This window comes from Onychostruthus taczanowskii, unplaced genomic scaffold, assembly GCF_017590055.1.
Source record: "Onychostruthus taczanowskii isolate IOZ18803 unplaced genomic scaffold, ASM1759005v1 scaffold22, whole genome shotgun sequence".
In the NCBI taxonomy this organism is placed as follows: domain Eukaryota; kingdom Metazoa; phylum Chordata; class Aves; order Passeriformes; family Passeridae; genus Onychostruthus; species Onychostruthus taczanowskii.
Window position 1 is genome coordinate 11,626,000 of NW_024499462.1, and position 13,341 is coordinate 11,639,340.

Here is a 13,341-nt window from a genome sequence, read left to right on the forward strand (position 1 = left end):
CATTACATCATGTTTGTACAAACAACTGCTCCATCACCATAGAGTTTATTGTACACACAGAGAAGATGAATGTTTTAAGTGTTAATATGATATCAAAACAGTTAACTTCAGACTACATTTGCTTCAACTGTAGAGAAAGTCTATTAATCCTTCAAAGCAAACAGTCAGTCTTCAAGAAACTGCTTTTTTTTCCCCACACTCTTGTTGGATGATGTAAAACGTGACAGTAAAAGTTACCACCAAAGACCTAAAAGCCAAATAAGGTAGTTTATTAAGAGCATTACAACAAAACTAAAGAAAGTCTCTTTAGAAATTCTAAAAAGAGCAAAAAACAAAAATAGCAAAGGAAAGGAAAGAGCAAGACTAACCAAGGTGCATTTGCATGAACTAATCAGGACTAACAGGGAAGGTGTTAGGAAAAAACACAGTGGCGAATCTTATTTAAATAAGGAAGAAAAAGGGCATACTGAAAGCCAACATTTGTGAGAACAAAATTACAGTTTTAACTAGTTGCTAATAACTGAAGAGAGGAACTACACTGCAGAGTAGTATATTCTAGCATAAACAAACAGAACTTTTGAAAATATCTGCAGCAAAAGAAAGAGTTATCAGGACAGACAATCAAATTACAAAGCCAAACAAAGCTACACAGTTGTATCACATGCTTTCTTTCATTCCCTTTTCCATCCTGCTCTTTGAAGTTAGCTTATTTACTTTGCAGCAGAAAGTTTTCTTCCACAGATTTCTACCCTCTTAATTGAGATGCTGAAGTAATTAATTGCAACAGGTTACTTCTAATTAGGGATTCAGCAGCCGAGGGCCACCATCTGGTTCCTGACCTCCAAGGGCCCACCAGCCTAAGAACCAGCCCCTCTTCCACCCACACATCCTTAAATTTGCTTAGTTCCTAAGAGGCAACAAAACCAAGGACTGCTAAATCTTTTGAATCCTTTGGCATCATACTCATAAGTCTATCCCAAGACCTATTCTCAGTGCCAGATGTGGTAACCACCAGCAGTGCCAGAGGCCAGCACACACCTGGTTTAAGTTAATCTTACACAGTAATTTTGAAGGGCTTCCTACAGATGGTCAACAGGCAAAAAATTATTCCAGTACCACTGGAAAGATTTTCTTTGTACCATACAAGGACTAAATGGCATTGGCTAACCTTCCTGTATTTCATGTGACTACACACTTTTTATGTTTGACACTATTGTCTTCCATACTCCACAATCACTTTTAAATAGGATTTCATGCCAAAGAGTCTCTTCTTTGATTCTATCTCTAACCACTATTTTTCCAAAAGAAGATTACTTTGTTTTTATATATAAGACACTGAAGTAATAGAAATGTGCTGGCAGTACTGCAAATATTTATTTTATGAAGTGCTTCCCTGTAACATGCTCATGCAGCTCACATGCTACAAAGAAAACTTTTCTGAAAATGTTAATAATCTTCATATAATACTAAAAGAACTTCTGCATCCTTTAGCATAACGGTCACTATACAAGTTGCAGCTCAACATCTCAACAGCAAAACACAACAGGAAAACCCTCATAACATTTCCAACCTTTCTATTACATGTATGAGGAAGGAGGAGAAGCAGAATTAGTGTCCAGGGGTACATTGCTGCTAAATCCACCCATTGGGAAGCCAAACATGCAAGTCTGCAGAGAAGAAAGATGGCAGGACTGTATTAGAACCGGTCCTGGTTCTGGTCAGGGCAGGGTTAATTTTTGCAGTAGCCAATGGGAACATGTCCAGGACCCAGTAGTTATTGTGTACCACCTCATGGGCAGGGAAAGGGACTCTCTCCCAGGGAGAAGGGGCTCATTGCAGTCAGGTAAGTGGGGAGCAGCTGGGTAATACCATTTCAAATAATCACATGTGAATTGTTTTGCCTGTCTTGTACACTTTGTTATTGGTACTGTAGCTGTGACTGTTTGCTTTCTTTTCTCACTCCTGTTTCCAGTAAATTGTTCTTATCTCAGCCTGGATCTTTACTTTTTGTACCTTCAATTCTCCTCTCCAGCCACTGGCGGGGGGAAAGCAAGAAAGCAGAGAGTCTCAGCAGTAGCATTAAGCTGGGGAGTATCACTCCTGAACCACAAGAGAGCCCTAACCTCCAGCTGAAGGTTTATGTGTTTTCAAAGGATAAATACAACCAGGGGTACAACTAAAGCCCAAGGCATAGCTAGAGATACAGGGAATATTTTTATTATGCACACACAATGATATATAGAAATTTCAATGACGTTCAAATTCCTAAGCTATTTATTCAGGAGGAGAACAGAGAAGTACAATGTTTCACCCAGTCTAACAGTATGGTCTCACCAGCCAGTACAACTACATGTTTTACTTTCATGTACTGTCATACTTTAGTCCTGTCCTGAACTATTTTCCTAGAGCAACATACACTGAACTTTAGGACAAGAACCAAAAAGGCAAGATTAAAGATCCTGGCAGAGAGAAAGGCAAAAGAGAATACAGCAAGATGCACAGCATCAAGTAATCAACTTGACTAGTGCACTATACTGCAAGTACTCTTCCTTATATTTTCACATGTGGCTTCAAAATTCAAAAATCCTTTTTTTGTAAAATGCAGAGTTTTACAGCAGCTCCCATGCAACTCTGAATAATACAAGACAGGTTTTTAGACTGTAGAGAAGAATGTAACAATGTAAAGACTGAGTAGTTGGTAGAGTCAAAAAGCTTTTCAGCTGCTCAGCTGACATAGCCAAACAGTCAAATAATGCTTAAATAAGGGGAAAATAGGTACTTGGATAGGAACATGTGATGGAGGGCAACATACTACTGTAGCTGACACAGAATCTGTTCCTATCTAACACTCAGTGTTATGTCAACTCAGTATTTGAACGCTACTTAAATACTCCTCTAACCAAGACTCACAATGTCCAACTACAGTGTTTTCTGGGGAGACAGATGCTAAAAAAAAAAAAAATACAGCACTCTCTTGTTTTAGATAAACACAGTCCTGAGAAGCAAGAGGAATTGCAATCTGTTTTCCTAGTAACTGGTAGCAGGTGAACAGCAGAATTCAAGTAATGATCTTTTCTAGAGTACCACAGAAACCAGAACTTCTTTGTTACTTCTATAATTTACTTTTTGGAACAGGTTTTGTGAACTGATATTAACTAATAAAATAATTTTTATACAGTTTTCAAACAGCTCTTTGACCAGACCCATCTCCTGAAGTTGTATATAACCAGCTTGATATTATCCACTTTGTGTTCTGTAGGTACTACAAGTATTTGAAGCTACACTTAAAAGACAGCCGTGGCATATGTTATTATACAGAAGTTTATTTGCATCTGCTATAGGTACAATTTTTGATAAAAACTTACAGCATCTGAAAAATTAAGTTACAGTAATTTTTTATCACCACCTAACATGACACCAAAAGCACCTCCTATAATTTAGAAGTTATTGAACATTGGGCTGAAAGGCACATACAAAATCACTCATTATCTATTTTCCCCTATTTGAAACAGAGTTACAAACAGTGCTTAAACCTATACCAAACTCTTATCTGACTACATTCTCAGAAACATCTAAAGAAATAAAAACCAAGAAAAACTTACAACATTCGTTGCTTTAATTTATTTTTCGGTCGTCCAATAGGTTTTGCATATCGTCTCCTTATTTGTGCAGCCTTCTCATGAAGCAGCTTTCTTCCTTTCTTCTTTGGTCTACAGACCTGGCAAATCCACATCCCTGTATAAGGGAAAAAGAGTTTAGTTGCACACAGTTTATCTCATCTGTATTGCAGGTGTGTACCAAGATACACACCAAGTATATACAGAGTCAGCAAATTATCTCTTGAACAGGACACAGGCAAGGGAAAGTGGACAAAAAAGTGATCCACCTCTATCTAAACTCTGAAATTTTTAAAAGCAAAGTGCTCATGGAAAGGAGGATACAAGAGGCAACAAGAATCACAGAAAAGATTATGAGCAATTCGGTTCCTAGAAGAATTTCTGTTCTAGCTTGTCCCTCCTTATACTACCTAGATTTTTCTCCAGACAGAATTAAGACAGGGTAAAAAATTTAAGTGTGTGTTACAAGGCCACTAGGGTAGAGCATGCTAAATATACTTCTTCACATCTATGGTATATTTATTTTAATATGCAACTTGAATTTAGCATCCTTTTAACATTAGATAGCCAAACATCTATTGTAGATAAGGCTGGGGACTGGGAGGGGAGGAACTTAAGAAAGTTTTTAATGTAACTTTAAGATTAAATAGGGAAAACCATAAAGATGTAAGAGCAAAAGTGAGAGGTGCCATAGGTAAGAAATCTAGAGATTAGAGAACCTGAAGACACATGCATTTTGCTTTGTTTGCCTGTTTTTCCAATTACTCCTACAAAAGGCAGGAAGAAGAGGCTCTTTGACATGTTCCAAGAACTTCTTTGTCAGTGTATATACTCCAAGCATTTGAACAGCCTTTCTAAAGTTTTACCTTCAATAAACAGGGCAACAATTCATTACACAGTGAATACATCTGGTGAACTATATGTAGACCTTTATTATTTTCCTGAGGAAAAAACCCCTCATATAATGACAAGTAAAATTTCCTTTGATATGAATGAAATCATACTATTTATCATTGAAAAGAAAAATGAAAACAGCATGCTCAACAGGTTTTGGTCACTTAATACAAGACTGCAAATGAAGGTACTTTCATGGAAAAGATTTTTTAGATCACCTTTTGGCATTCGGGATAGTGGCGGGTCACAGCACTCCATGTGGAACCCTCTATCACAGGAGTCGCAAAAAAGCATGTTATCCTGGGGGGGCAGGGATGAGGGGGTGGAGAAAAGGGAAAAGGAAAAAAGAGACTTAATACAGCATTGCTTGAAGTTGTACATCAATTGTTTGCATTTGGACATGTGCTAATTATAAAGCTACTATAAACAAAGAGAATAAGTAAAACACTGAACAAGTCTAACTTACTGCATTTTTGCCTTGGATCCTACATGCACTGCATGTCTTGCATTCAATACACTGCCACCTCAATGCCTTCACATTTGTTGTTAACTCAGGACAGAATTTCAAACATGATGGATGTCCTAAAAAACACCAAAATATTATGGAGAGGTTGAGATTTAAGATTGGTTAGACTGATTTTGAAGTTCAGTAGGATGTAGCCAGCTCACCAGAACCCTGCAAGTACCAGCTGCTTTCAGAATTTTGCAACACATTATTTAACTCCTCTACTTCATACAAATATACAGAATAATTGTCATGAAACCCATTCATGAAGACAGGCAGAAAACTGACTTTAACTGACACCAGTGAATGGTCTACATAAGCACCTAAAACTGAACTTTTTATTTTCACTAGGTTATTTCCATGGCATATTAAACTGTCATTGGTTCTCAAAAAAAGCATATTTATAAACTTGACCACATTCTCCTTTCATAGCAGAGAAAAATCTTCAGATGAAACCGCATTAATTATTTTTCTAACTATACTAAGTATCTACCAGAGAAAATGAAGAGCCAAACTACATGTGTTTTTTTATTTCAACTTATTACTTAATTATAAGCAGAGAACAATTTCAGAGTAATAAAATGGGAAAAAAAAAAGAATCTGGCAATTGGCATAAGGACAACATATTACAATACAAGGTTTAAAACTGAGAGGGTGGGTGTGAAGTATTGAACTACCACCTCCCACAAAACACAAAAATTCCTCAGCAGGACCATCCTCTTTTCACAGTAGCCTTGAAGGCCTACACACTTCTCCAATTAGCAGAAGATACCAGGCAACTGAACACATCCAACACCTGAGGCAATACTGGCAGTGATTTTTTTCATGTCTTCAACAACCTCGGAGCATAGCCCTAATCCAGAAAAGATAAAAACGCTGCTATATAGGAAGGGATAAGCATTCCCAGGGAAACACTTTCTGACAGTATTATACTCAGAGATTATCTGTCATGAACATAAACACAGAAGTTGTCAGAAGAATCCCTGATGCCATGCTGCACTTCTAGATGGCTGCAGCGATGTGGCTTGCATCAAAGGTGCTTTCTTCTCACTGTCAGAGTTGGAATGAGTGCTTTCTTCTAGGTAATAGTAGCTGTAGTTACAGTGATTCAGACTTTCTCCATCAACTGTCTCTCAGTCCAGGACTGAGCTAAAACACCACAAATAAAAATACAATCTAATCTATGAGCATTTGCTATTTTTGTCTAATGGACTGAGGCATGAATGGCAAAGTGGAGAAATGCAAAAGTCACCTGAATAGGTGACAATTTCAGATTTTACTTCCTTTTATTCTCCTTATCCAAGGCTTAAACCACTTTATTGTTAAGCTTCGAAATACAACTTGAATTGTGCATTTTCTCAAAATAAAATGCAGACATATAATCTATTAGGAAGGAGCAATCAGTAATAAATTCAAAGAGTAGTTTCAGAAAAATATTGAAAAAGCATCACCATTTGATTCTTTGTATACAGTTTAAGATATATGAACATTTTTTGGGGTTAAAATTGAGTATGCGCTTTCAAGAATGTGACAAATATACTGTAACAGCAGAAGTGAGTTCAATGAGATACTGTTCCCTTCAATGAAACCCCCTAGAGAGGCTGATATTACTAATCAATATCACATAAAGACTTATTTTATCAACTATGACTTAACAACCCTATTAACACATTAAAGCCCAGTCATAAATCAATCACTCCATATAAGTGTATTTAATTCCAGTTACCTACCCTGCACAGAAGTTATTTATTTCAAGGAGCAGGTAAGTTGCAGTTCAAACTGTTGATTTTAATGGTGTTTCATGTAAATAACTGTGATGTACAAACATATGGAACATCCATTCTCACTGGCAGGTACCCACTGCTTGAACAAACTAAGTATAACTGTGTTACTTTGTATCTCTTATCTACCAATGAAACATGTCCCATTGAAGCAATTACACAGCTTAATACATTTCTTTAATCACTAGACTTGATTATCAGACAAAAATTCAAGAAAAATATTCCACTGGTATTAAACATGCCTGCAATTCCAAATCCTTGAGCCACAAGTAACTAGAACTGGAAGGGTGCAAATGTGAACCATCACCATGGATTTGCTATACTTGTTTCACCATCTTTTCTAGATATGCACCAGCAGAGACAGCGCAGGAACTTTGAGATTTCAAAATACCATATGGTATGGTTCTTTAATAGCTGATAATAAACTATTCATTTTAGACACAAACTGACAAAGTGCAAATATAGCAGTAACATGTATGGGGTAATGCCTACCAGGCATTAAGTGGTAACCAAAAAATTTTAGTTTTAAAAGGAACTCTGTTTAACTACATTCATAGCAGTTATACAGATTTGTAGTTTAACAGATTTCAATAGTCAGTTGAAGTTACAGTGCCCTTCACTGATTTTACAGCTAGCTTTTTTTTTATAATTTGAGAGCTGAAGGAAAGCATGTTTTAGGCTTCCAAATTTGCAGCATTTCAGCTCTAACTAACCTAAACTGGAATCACAAACATACTATCTTTTCCGTATCTAGAAGCTGACAAAATTCCAAGAGATTTCCAACACTAGTTTGAACTAATTAAACCGGCAATTTCTCCTGGTTCTACCAGGTGAGTTTCTTTTAAATCTCAGTAGCATCAATTTTTTAATGTATCAGACAAGTTTACCAAATTACTGTAAATTTAGACCTTTGCAAGCTGAAAGATTTCACCAGGAATATATACAGGCCTACTTTAAAATGAAACACTTCAAAATTTGTTCATCCATGTTAGAAACAGTTCAGATTTGTGATACACTGACGTGGCAGAAATAGGCAAGATCAGGAAGTCAAAAGTGAGAGTCTCATTCCTTTGTGATTGAAGGTAATTTCTTAAACCTGCCCACTTTTGTGTCTTCTTCACAAAGCTCAGCCTTTTTTACTCATTAAAGGATTTGATGAAAAAGCTAGTCTTTTAAAAGAACAAGCATTAGATCAGTGACTAAAATTAAACACAGTGCTAAATTAGTTATGCTAATATCTCCAGTTATTTTTAACTTGAACACAAATGCTGGGAACTACTGTGTAAGATAATTCATCAAAAAAAACCCCTCAACTTGTGTCTGCTAATCTTTTAGGTAGAAAGTGTTATTATTGTTTAGGGAGACTAGCTATGAGCAGAGATGGTCATTGCACCTGTCTTGGGGATGCACCAGTTTCTTCCACCTGCAGGTTTCTATGCAGTTCATTTTATTCAACTAACCCAACATCCTTACACAGACAGCAATAATTAAGACAATTTCTATACTCCATTATTACTAAAGCATACCCTAAATGTCATTTAGAAAGCCATCTCTGCCCAGTTCTTTCCAAATATTTTCTGTCCCTATTCCTTCTGACCTGAGTCCAGTGTCTCTCTGTTGCTCTGCTCTCCAGCCTTTTCCACCTGTCTTTGACCAGTAACCTTCTTGCCTCCTCAGGATAACATACAATTTGCAAGGAGAATACCCATAAGTATTCTACTTTTTGCTATTTTGCCCCTTTAAAAAAAACATTTATTATAATTCTCCAGTCACTCAGTTTTTTCCCTCCTCAATCTACAACTTCAAACCCTTATAAAAATCTGTCAGCAGCATTAATCTTTAATTGCTTCTGCACATCTTGCTTGGAAAAACAGAAGCAGAGTTCAATTCCAGTTCTCAAGTATATTGATTTTTCAAAATCAAGAGATAGGGAAAAAGCAGGAGAGAAAAAAAACCCCAAACTACAAAACCCAATCAAAACCAAGAGGAACTATGTCTTCTTCTGTAATGGGATTTGTTTTCTCACATCTGACGTCCCTCATCTTACTTCTTGAGAAAACCCTCTGTGCCAACTGACATAGCAGTGCACTTCATTTCTACTACCCAAATATTTTTCCTCCCAAATACCACAAAAATGTGCAGCTAGTTATCCAGCTAGTTTCTGCATTCAGAATCCAGAAGCACTACCTGAAAAGACAAAAGAGACTTGACACAAAAACAAAAAGGGAAAACAGGCATGCCAGTAGTGGGCACTGCAATTTAATCTCTGATCAACTGAACAATTTGCTTGCTGTGCACAACATGCAATTTCTTTTCAATTTGTTAGACAGCAAGACCAGCTTTGAGATACACTGCAATGTGCAAAATTGCAAATCCAATTACAATAAAACTCCACTTGAGTGAAGTTTTGTTATTTATAAATTGCACTGAAATTAGTTTTTATTTTAGTTAGGCATCAGTAGCTGAAGTTTAACCATCCAACAAACTGATTGGCAGTCTCACCATTTCATTCCTTATATCTAATACATCTGAGGAACTAATTAAAGATAATTTAGTCTTAATGAGCCAGAGAGAATGTATCGGTGTTAATTCAAATAGAAGCTGATCCATGAAAGTCAAGACTTCCAGTTCTAAAGTGTCTTAAGACCCACCAGGGAATTGTTACACAATAGAAGAGTAGCTGATAGCTCAGCTCACCTGATAAACGTAAACTCTGTGCACCAAAGTCTAATCAAGTATTAATATTACAAATATCACAAAACAGATTTGAAAACAGAGGAGACCTATAACCTATAAACCACTAAAGCAAGACAATTTATATTTATGAGGATTGCTGCTGGCATACTGGGTTAAAAAAGTAATCTTATTTCAGAGTATAATAACTGACTAACATATACTAAAAAGTACACTGGCTAAAATACAAAGCAACTATCAGGATGCCAATTGAGAAGCAGACAATCAATAACATACCCTGATTAACTGAAAACATGTTTTTATCCATAGTGTTTTATTTTTACTCAAGTAATGATGTAACCTGACCTGAGAACTGCCATAGCTACCAGCAGCATACCTACAAAACGATGATACTCATGGACTCCAGGTGCAGAGGATCACAGAATAGCCAGAGCTAGAAGGGACCCGCAAGGACCATCCAGTCCAACTCCTGACCTTTCACAAGGCATCCCCGAGAGTCACACCATGTGCCCTGAGAGCACTGTCCAAATGCTTCTTGAGCTTTGTCAGCCTTGGTGCCCTGGGGAGCCTGTTCTAGTGCACAACCACCTTCTGGGTGAAGAAGCTTTTTCCCAAACCTCCCCTGACACAAGCTCAGGCTGTTGCCTCGGGCCCCAGCACTGGTCACCACAGAGAAGAGAAGCACCAGCGTTAGGAACAGCCACAGTCTGCAAGAGCTGCTACAACACGCAGGAGTAAGGTACCTGCAATCAGTGGTGTCATTATCTTGTGCCTGACAAGTAACCAGCTGCCCAACTCATGTGGTATGTTACCTTAAATATCACTGAAATTCCCTCTTGAGTAACACAATAATTTTACAAAAAAATGAACTGGATACACAAGATGTACAGCAGCAAAGACTGCTACATAGTCTTTATTACTGTGATTATTCCCTCAGCTTATGAAATGTTGAAAATCTGTGCAAGCAAAATTCTTGATCATTTGATGTCACAATGCAAAACTGAGTTTTCAGAGCCAACATAGATCCCAAACAATAACCAAATTCTTGTATTGTAAAAGTGTGGTTTCCCCCTCTTAATTTACTCATCAGATCTGTACTTTGCCATAAAGATGAATTCACATCTCTCACTTGTAATTATCCTAATTATAAAGATGACAAAATTCTAGTTAAAAAAAAAAAAAAAAAAAAAAAACAAAACTTACACACCAACCAAGAAAAACAACAACAAATTCTTCTGTCCCTCTGGTTTCAGTTCTTGATCTATGTTTGTTCAAAGAGAGGATAAGGTTTAAAGTTTAAAATATTTTTAGAAGACATACTAAAACATAAACATTTCTAGTATTTGTAAATTCAGCCAACTTACCACTGCTGCCACAATCTGCACAAGACAAGAGCTCTTCTGGTTTTTTTTCACGATTTGATTCTTTCGTTCCCAAACAAAAGCTACATATTGGGATGGGATCAGCTCGTGGCTAGATTTAAAAATAAACAGACAGTTAGCTAACAAAAAAAACCCTAAACCAAAACCCACCAGCCTCCAAGGCTTTTACTTTGTATTTTGCTGTAGTACACACTAATTGGCAAGGCAAATGTCCACTTTACTAACTTTGTTACAAAGTTTTCATCTTAACATGCTTCATAAACTTCAAGCTGGGCCACAATAAGCAACCCTGTATATTAATCCATGTAAATGTCTCCAATACAAGAGTAGTGTTAACAAAAACAAGGAAAAATTAGAACTTGAGACACTATTCTTGCACACAATTGCAACTCCAGAACACAATTGCTTGTTCTTCAAATGCAACAGTGCTCAAAGATCAAGATGTAAACTAGTCTTTATTACAGACAAATATAGTTCCTTTACACAAGACAAAAACTCAAATTCAAGACATACTTTATTACTTGGAAATTCAGTACGACTCATACCCTCCCCTGAAACTACCATTTTAGGGTAAAAGCACTGGATTTAACAGATCAAGAGTTATCCATGACAGTCTGAGGAGTCCCATCAGCTTTGATAGACATTCATAATAAAAAACATGCAAATCTTTCAATGTCTAGAAGCAATACACAGAACTCTTTAGAGAATTACTTCAGAATTGATACAAATTTTACTTCTCATCTTCCTTATCAATTACATAACAAATGATCAGAGAAGTTTTATTATATAGTTTCTGCATTACATTTTAGAGCTTTTAAGAAAACACTAACCTGCAACATCCAAAATATTAACGTATTAATGACTACACTCAAGTAATTTCAAACAGGTCTCTAATAAATGAAATTACATACAACCATTTCTCCCAAATGGGACAGTCAAATAACAGAGTACCTTCTAGCAGAGAGTATCACAATAACCCAGATTAAAATGGTTTCTTTTGTGAATTCACAGCTTCCAGACTCAGGTAGGCAATGCTGTTAGTTTAACATATCAAAGCAATCATTTATTGGCTTTACCTTCATTTTCCATTTCCACTTTATGCTACGATACTTTGAAAGCTGGCAGGCTATCTTCACTTGACCTATAAATCTGTATTCCATTACAGATCTGGGAAGAGGGGAATGCTTGTTTTTAAGGGTATTCTTGTGAAAGAATTTGTTCCATGGTGATATGCCCTTATATCTCAACACAATATAACACAAATATTGAAACTACTTTTATGTTATTAAGCTTTATGATCATTTTAAATCAAGCAGCATGAAGAATGCTGACACCAGGAAAGTAAGTTTGTCCTAGTCATAGAAGAGGAGCACACAGAAACGTACTTCCATATAAACATACCCCAAGGCACCGTACTTTCTCTGAAAATTTAGACCTCAGCAGGTCTGCTCACTGCTCAACTCTTCACAATCCAATTACTGAAATATTGACATACTTGTATACCCCAAAGAATATACATAAAATGTAAACAGAGCTGAACTTTTCATAAGTAAGGAGATGTGTGTTCTCTTCCATCATCTACAAATGGGAAGTACTGTAACCACCTTATAACCAATAGGAACAAACATCATCTGCAGTCTTTTTGTCTTACTGAGGTCTCCATTATGGGTTATATGGTTAGCTGAAATATGAACTTGCTACTTGGATAAAAACAAACATTTAAGTTATAAAACAGCTTCCAAAAATGGTTGTGCTTCTGCATTATTGGTGCTGTCAGTTTTAGAAGGATGTCATTGAACAACATCCGTATTTCTATAGGTGGAAAGGGTTATACCAACTACTTGCAGAACTTGTCACTTGATAAGAACAACATATATATCAATAAAATAAGAAAGAATTAATTAGTTACTATTCTTGTCGGTCAGATATAATTCAACAGATCTTTCCCATAATTTTGCTTTCATCAGCTATATCACTGGAGCAAAATCATACTAACAAAAAGCCCAAAATACATAAACTATGTTACTAATCAGCAGTAGAAAAAGGGTCCAGAGCTATTAAAATAGATTTTGCACCAGTGTGTGGACATTTCTTAACTGCTACTTAAAGCTTAATACAGATAATTTTAAAAGACAGATTATTCTTTTAGCGGAATCCAGTAAAAATCTCCTCTTGGCAACCAGACCATGCTCTTTCCCTTCAATGTAACAGTGCTTTAGCCATTTCAAAAAGGCTTGTGCTGATAAATAATTTACAAAGCTTCACATATCATTCAAATCCAGGCCCAGAATCTCATCTATCTTTCCAAGATATTTTTTTGCTCTAGGAAAAGACATGGCCATTAGCCAACATTCATTTACTTCCCTATTTCAAACATGACCCCACCCCATCCCCCCCTTTTTTTTCTGAAGGTAAAATAAAGGACAAAGGTTGTTGGCAGTTCAGGGCTACAAAGACTGATGTTCCCA

At 36.5% G+C, this 13,341-nt stretch overlaps 1 protein-coding gene across 2 annotated transcripts in view; it reads right to left on the minus strand.

Moving 5' to 3' along the window:
• KAT6B (lysine acetyltransferase 6B) overlaps nt 1-13,341 on the minus strand; it is a 107,618-nt gene that overhangs the window by 46,191 nt on the left and 48,086 nt on the right. For both annotated transcript variants that reach the window (XM_041404717.1, XM_041404716.1), the window contains 4 exons: nt 10,856-10,964; nt 4,978-5,093; nt 4,730-4,811; nt 3,603-3,735 (listed from right to left, as the gene is read on the minus strand). In XM_041404717.1, coding sequence (XP_041260651.1) covers nt 3,603-3,735; nt 4,730-4,811; nt 4,978-5,093; nt 10,856-10,964 — 440 coding nt within the window. The remainder of the gene's footprint in view (nt 1-3,602; nt 3,736-4,729; nt 4,812-4,977; nt 5,094-10,855; nt 10,965-13,341) is intronic.